Here is a 7,840-nt window from a genome sequence, read left to right as displayed (position 1 = left end):
CCTGGATGAGCTGCACTACTGAGCCACTTTGTGGGTTGTAGACTCCGTCTCATGCTACCACTGAGAGCTGAGAGCGACCGCACAGCATTCAAAAGTGACCAAAACATCAGCCAGGAAGCATAGGAACTGAGAAGTGGTCTGTGGTCACCACCTGCAGAATCACTCCTTTATTGGGGGTGTCTTGCTAATTGCCTATAATTTCCACCTTTTGTCTATTCCATTTGCACAACAGCATGTGAAATTTATTGTCAATCAGTGTTGCTTCCTAAGTGGACAGTTTGATTTCACAGAAGTGTGATTGACTTAGGGTTACATTGTGTTGTTTAAGTGTTCCCTTTATTTTTTTGAGCAGTGTATATCCCCTTTGAAAGCTAATTTGTTCCAAAAAGAAAAGTCAGGGTGTCAGGACCACTTGAGTGATGTGGTGTGGCTGGTTCGGCCAGCATGCAGTTCAGTTCTCTGAGTGAAAGAGTGAGTACATGCCTTTAAATCTGCTATCACTTCACTACCAATGTCTTCAATACTGAGTGTTGAAAACCCAGTGAATTCAGTGTTCGCACCACTAGGTTCAAAAGTGTCTGAGCATGGGCCAGTCAATATCACCATGGGGACAGACAGGTCTTCATCTTCACTGTGATTCATTCCTTAGTCTGACCTCTGATCTGGCTTTGGGTTCACCAGCTCTCATAAAGTCCACACTGTGCAGGTCACACAGACAGCCACACTGGTACTCTACACACCAGCACAGTAGGGTCCCCTGGGGGAGGACATGACAGTAGCTAACAATCCGATGAATGGGAGGTGGGTCCCAGCTGACATCATACAGGAAGGGTGGGAGGATCTGAGTTAACCCCTCCCTCTCTTGGCTCAGTCAGCTGGCAATGGACTCCCTGCAGCCCCCAGCCCTCGCCGCCTAAGGGGTCCCTGGTCCCCGGTGATGAGCGAAGCAGGCTGGAAGCCCCCTCCTCTGTGGGGTGAAGGGCTGGGTTGTGGAGGGCTGGACTGGGCTGGGCGGGTGGTTGAGGCAGTGTCCAGGCTGCTGTTAGACAGCAGACAGCTGGGTGGGCTTGGAGGCCGGCAGCTCCAGTAGAGCCTGCACGGTCATACCCACCTTCACCAGCCCACGCTCCTCTAGGATATGGTGGGGTAAACACAGCTTGTCCTGCCAGGGCAGAAACACAACACACAGTCATCACCGGTCCTTTCAAAACACTTTCAGGTCAGTACAAGTGAATTGACGTTTGGATGCCAGTCTGTTTCTTTGTTAAAATACATTGTCAGCAAGACAACAATAAGGCAGTTGTAAGAACCAAAAACAGTGGCACCCAACCTCAACCTATCCTCTTGAGGTTTCCACATTAGGTTCAGGACTCAAACAGAAGTTTATCTACAAATGGTTATCTGTTCTCCTGATAAGGGAGTGCGCCATAACTGGGAAAAGAGGCATATCAGATCTCTTGCTGGTAACTGAGAGGACTGATGGCAGCGATAGACAGTGGTGATTTGGTGATGTGTGTTTACCTGTGACACGCCCAGCTTCTTACAGGCATCCAGGAAGTTCTCGACATTCCTGCGGCACTTGGCCATGCTAAGCTTTGGCTGTGGAACAGAATTCGTCAATAGTTACATGGAGGGGGAAAAAAAATCAGAGAAAAATTATCCTTATTTGTTCTAATTATTCTTGGCTTTTTTTACTTCTTGGCAGGTGGTTTGCTTCGGCTTTAGGGATTTAAAACCACAGGTTTTCAACAGGTACTTACCACTGCTGGGGAGGGTACATGGATGCTGGCCACTGACCGAGGACGAATGTGATTGGCCAGATGGCACAGGACAACGCCATCCATCAGAGCAGCTCCGACATCGTCTGGCAGCAAGACCTTTAGTCTGGACTCCAGGTTCTGAGAGGAGTCATAGAAATAACACATTCAACATGGATCCTGTAGAATAGATCACTGTGGAATATTGTACAACAACTATTGCAACCACTAAGGTAAGACATGTATGAACAGTCCACTATAGGAGGTGTTTGGAAATAATATATATTAACAATATAGCAGACACTTCTTTCCAAAGTGACTTACAGACTTAGCCATGACATGCCAACAACAAATTCTGAAGCTAGACATCCATGTATAACTGACCAAATTATGAAAGACAAGCATTGAAATTTTGTATTCCGTAAAGTGAATGTGGAAGAGGTGAAAAAAGTGTTGTTGTCTACCAACAATTACAAGCCACCTTGGCCTGACAACTTGGATGGAAAATTACTGAGGATTTTCCTAAAGGAAAGTATGTGCCCTCAGGCCTGGAGGGAAGCAAAAGTAATTCCGCTACCCAAGAATAGTAAAGCACCCTTCACAGGCTCAAACAGCCGACCAATCAGCCAGTTACCAGCCCTTAGTAATATTTTGAGAAAAATGATGTTTAAACAGATACAATGTTATTTCAGAGTAAACAAATTGACAACAGATTTTCAGCATGCTTTAAAACGTCTTCTTAATAGGGGGCGCCATTTCCATTTTGGGAAAAAATAGTGCCCAAATTAAACGGCCTCGTACTCTGTTCTAGATCATATGATATGCATATTATTATTACTATTGGATAGAAAACACTCTGAAGTTTCTAAAACTGTTTGAATTATATCTGTGAGTAAAACAGAACTCATTTGGCAGGCAAACTTCCAAACATTCTGAACATTCTGAAATGGGTCTCTGTGAAGGGCTGCGCCTATTCAATTGCCTTGTATTTATGGATATGTATGCACTTCATARGCCTTCCACTAGATGTCAACAGGCAGTAGAACGTTGAATGAGGTGTCTAGCCTGATGTGGGACCGAATGAGAGCTTTTGGAGTGACAGGTCAGCCATATTGGCAGTATTTTGCTGCGCACCTGGGAGAACCATATCGTTTTCTGCAATGCGTTAGGTAGACACGAAGAAATGCTCCGTCTGGGACGTTATTGGATACATACGAGAAAAACATCCTAAAGATGGATTTTCAACTGAGTTTGACCAGTTTATTCGACTTTTATTATGACTTTTGGAATTTTTCGTTCCATGCGTCAAACTTTCATGGACACGTGAGCACCACTATGCTAGCCAAAGTTGCTAATTCGACAGAAGAAACGGACATTCTAAAACAAAACAACGATTTATTGTGGAACTAGGACTCCTGGCACTGCATTCTGATGAAAGTTCATCAAAGGTAAGAGAATATTTATGATGTTATTTCATATTTTTGTTGAATATGTTGACTCCAACATGGCGGAGAAATGGCTGAGCGCTGTCTCAGATTATTGTATGCTGTGCTTTTTACTAAAGTTATTTTTAAATCTAACACAGCGGTTGCATTAAGAACCAGTGTATCTTTAATTATATGTCCAACATGTATTTTTCAGCAAAGTTTATGATGAGTTTTTCTGTTAGATTACGTGACTCTCCAAAATTTCTCCGGACAATTTGGAGCATTTTTGCGCCATGTTCACAATGTAAAACCAGGATTTGTAGTCATAAATATGCACATTTTCGAACAAAAACATAAATGTATTGTATAACATGATGTTATAAGACTGTCATCTGATGAAGTTGTTCAAAGGTTAGTGATTAATTTTACTCTCCATTTGTGGTTTTGTGAAAGCTATCTTTGTGGTGAAAAAATGGCGTTGTGTTTGGGCTATTGTGGTGAGCTAACATAAATATATGTTGTGTTTTCGCTGTAAACATTTTAAAAACGGACATGTTGGCTGGATTCACAAGATGTTTATCTTTCATTTGCTGTACAACATGTATTTTTTCATAAAATTTTATGATGAGTATTTCTGTATTTCACATTGCCTCTCTGTAATTATTCTGGCTGTTTTGGTGCCATTTGTGACTATGGCTGCAATGTAAAACCAGGATTTATAGCTATAAATATGCACATTTTCGAACAAAACATAAATGTATTGTATAACATGATGTTATAAGACTGTCATCTGATGAAGTTGTTCAAAGGTTAGTGATTAATTTTATCTCTATTTGTGGGTTTTGTGAAAGCTATCTTTGCGGTGAAAAAATGGCGTTGTGTGTTGCGCTATTGTGCGCTATTGTGGTGAGCTAACATAAATATATGTTTTCGCTGTAAAAAAAAATTCTGTATTGGACTTGTGATTTCATGAAATTATATTATATGATATTCCCTGTGGCGCTAGGCTAGGGTATGCTAGTCAGCGTTTCTGATGAGGAGGATCCCAGATCCGGGAGGGTGATTCGGTAGAGGTTTTAAGGGAAGGGCATTCAACATGTACGGCACTGACACAAATGTCGACTGAAAGAAATTGATAAAAAGATTGTGGAATGTGTTTTGTTAGACTTCGGTGAAGCTTTTGACATTATCGATCATAATCTGCTGCTGGAAAAACATATGTGTTATGGCTTTACATCCCCTGCTATATTGTGGATCGAGAGTTACCTTGTGGCAAAATCCTGCACGGAGCCTTCAAATCACATACATTTTTATTTGTCACATGCGCCAAATACAACAGGTGTAGACCTTACAGTGAAATGCTTACTTACAAMCCCTTAACCAACAATGCCGTTTTAAGAAAAATAAGTGTTCAGTAAAAAATAGATAAGAAAAAGTAGAAAATAAAAGTAACAAATAATTAAATGGCAGCAGTAAAATAACAATAGCGAGGCTATATACAGGGGGTACAGGTACAGAGTCAATGTGCAGGGGCACCGGTTAGTCGAGGTAATTGAGGTAATATGTACATGTATGTAGAGTTAAAGTGACTATGCATAGATAATAAACAGAGAGTAGCAGCAGCGTAAAAGAGGGGTCTGGGTAGCCCTTCGATTAGCTGTTCAGGAGTCTTATGTCTTGGGGATAGAGGCTGTTAAGAAGCCTTTTGGACCTAGACTTGGCGCTCCGGTACCGCTTGCCGTGCGGTAACAGGGAGAACAGTCTATGACAAGGGTGGCTGGAGTCTTTGACAATTTTTAGGGCCTTCCTCTGACACCACTTGGTATAGAGGTCCTSGATGGCAGGAATCTTGGCCTCAGTGATGTACTGGGCCGTACGCACTATAGTGCCTTGCGGTCAGAGGCCGAGCAGTTGCCATACCAGGCAGTGATGCAACCAGTCAGGATGCTCTCGATGGTGCAGCTGTAGAACTTTTTGAGGATAGGTGAACCCATGCCAAATCTTTTCAGTCTCCTGTGGGGGAATAGGCTTTGTCGTGCCCTCTTCACGACTGTCTTAGTGTGTTTGGACCATGATAGTTTGTTGGTGATGTGGACACCAAGGAACTTGAAGCTCTCAACCTGCTTCACTACAGCCCCGTCGATGAGAATGGGGGAGTGCTCGGCCCTCCTTTTCCTGTAGTCCACAATCATCTCCTTAGTTTTGATCATGTTGAGGGAGAAGTTGTTGTCCTGGCACCAGAAGGCCAGGTCTCTGACCTCCTCCCTATAGGCTGTCTCATCGTTGTCGGTGATCAGGCCTACCACTGTTGTATCATCACCAAACTTGGTGTTGGAGTCGTGCCTGGCCATGCAGTCATGCGTAAATAGGGAGTACAGGAGGGGACTGAGCACGCACCCCTGAGGGGCCCCCGTGGTGAGGATCAGCGTGGTGGATGTGTTGTTACCTGCCCTTACCAACTGGAGTAGGCCCGTCAGGAAGTCCAGGATCCAGTTGCAGAGGGAGGTGTTTAGTCCCAGGGTCCCTAGCTTAGTGATGAGCATTGAAATCCCTATGGTGTTTAACACTGAGCTGTAGTCAATTAACAGCATTCTCACATAGGCGTTCATTTTGTCCAGGTGGGAAAGGGCAGTGTGGAGTGCAATAGAGATTGCATCAACTGTGGATCTGTTGGGGCGGTATGCAAATTGGAGTGGGTATAGGGTTTCTGGGATAATGGTGTTGATGTGAGCCATGACCAGCCTTTTAAATCACTTCATGGCTACAGATGTAAGTGCTATGGGTCGGTAGTAATTTATGCAGGTTACCTTAGTGTTCTTGGGCACAGGGACTATGGTGGTGTGCTTGAAACATGTTGGTATTACAGACTCAGACAGGGACAGGTTGAAAATGTCAGTGAAGACACTTGACAGTTGGTCAGCGCATGCTCGGAGTACACGTCCTTGTAATCCGTCTGGCCCTGCGGCCTTGTGAATGTTGACCTGTTTAAAGGTCTTACTCACATCGGCTACGGAGAGCGTAATCACACAGTCAACCGGAACAGCTGATGCTCTCATGCATGTTTCAGTGTTACTTGCCTCGAAGCGAGCATAGAAGTAATTTAGCTCATCCGGTAGGCTTGTGTCACTGGGCAGCTCGAGGCAGTGCTTTCCTTTGTAGTCTGTAATAGTTTGCAAGCCCTGCCACATCCGACGAGTGCCGGAGTCGGTGTAGTACGATTCAATCGTAGTCCTGTATTGAAGCTTTGCCTGTTTGATAGTTTGTCAGAGGGCAGAGCGGGATTTCTTATAAGCTTCCGGGTTAAAGTCCCGCTCCTTGAAAGCGGCAACTCTACCATTTAGCTCAGTGCTAATGTTGCCTGTATTCCATGGCTTCTGTTTGGGGTACGTACAGTCACTGTGGGGACGACGTCATCAATGCACTTATTGATGAAGCCAGTGACTGATGTGGTGTCCTCCTCAATCCCATCGGAAGAATCACAGAATATATTCCAGTCTGTGCTTGCAAAACAGTCCTGTAGCTTGGCATCTGCTTCATCTGACCACTTTTTATTGACCAAGTCACTGGTGCTTCCTGCTTTAGTTTTTGCTTCTAAGCAGGAATCAGGAAGATAGAATTATGGTCAGATTTGCCAAATGGAGGGCGAAGGAGAGCTTTATACGTGTCTCTGTGTGTGGAGTAAATGTGGATTTTTCCCCCTCTGGTTGCACATTTAACATGCTGGTAGAAATTAGGTTAAATGGATTTAAGTTTCCCTGCATTAAAGTCCCCGGCTACTAGGAGTGCCGCCTCTGGATGAGCGTTTTCCTTTTTGCTTATGGCCGTATACAGCTCATTGAGTGTGGTCTTAGTGCCAGCATCGGTTTGTGGTGATAGATAGAAAGGTACGAAGAGTATAGATTAAAACTCTCTTGGTAAATAGTGTGGTCTACAGCTTATAATGAGATACTCTACCTCAGGCGAGCAAAACCTTGAGAGGTCCTTAGATTTCGTTGACCAGCTGTTGTTTACAAATATACATAAACCGCCACCCCTTGTCTTACCAGAGGCCGCTGTTCTATCCTCCAGTACGGGGTGAGTAATTGCCGTCCTGATACAGTGGGGAGAACAAGTATTTGATACACTGCCGATTTTGCAGGTTTTCCTACTTACAAAGCATGTAGAGGTCTGTAATTTTTATCATAGGTACACTTCAACTGTGAGAAAACTTCAGACGGTCCTGGACATGCGCTGGCTTAAGCAGAGGGACCTTGCGTGCACTGCAGGATTTTAATCCATGACGGCGTAGTGTGTTACTATTGGTTTTCTTGAGACTGTGGTCCCAGCTCTCTTCAGGTCATTGACCAGGTCCTGCCGTGTAGTTCTGGGCTGATCCCTCACCTTCCTCATGATCATTGATGCCCCACGAGGTGAGATCTTGCATGGAGCCCCAGACCGAGGGTGATTGACCGTCATCTTGAACTTCTTCCATTTTCTAATAATTGCGCCAACAGTTGTTGCCTTCCACCAAGCTGCTTGCCTATTGTTCTGTAGCCCATCCCAGCCTTGTGCAGGTCTACAATTTGATCCCTGATGTCTTACACAGCTCTCTGGTCTTGGCCATTGTGGAGAGGTTGGAGTCTGTTTGATTGAGTGTGTGGACAGGTGTCTTTATAT

At 44.3% G+C, this 7,840-nt stretch overlaps 1 protein-coding gene across 1 annotated transcript in view; it reads right to left on the bottom strand.

Annotated features, from left to right (window-relative positions):
- Positions 1 to 347: 347 nt before the first annotated feature.
- Positions 348 to 7,840, bottom strand: part of LOC111964224 (leucine-rich repeat and calponin homology domain-containing protein 2-like) — an 88,708-nt gene continuing 81,215 nt past the window's right edge. Inside the window, 3 exon segments of the mRNA XM_070443667.1 lie at positions 348 to 1,162; positions 1,522 to 1,599; positions 1,761 to 1,898. Coding sequence (XP_070299768.1) covers positions 1,043 to 1,162; positions 1,522 to 1,599; positions 1,761 to 1,898 — 336 coding nt within the window. The 3' untranslated portion in view covers positions 348 to 1,042.

The sequence above is a fragment of the Salvelinus sp. IW2-2015 genome, linkage group LG5 (genome assembly GCF_002910315.2).
Source record: "Salvelinus sp. IW2-2015 linkage group LG5, ASM291031v2, whole genome shotgun sequence".
Classification (NCBI taxonomy): Eukaryota; Metazoa; Chordata; class Actinopteri; order Salmoniformes; family Salmonidae; genus Salvelinus; species Salvelinus sp. IW2-2015.
The sequence above is the reverse complement of the archived record's forward strand: the minus strand, read 5'-3'. Positions and strand labels throughout refer to the sequence as shown.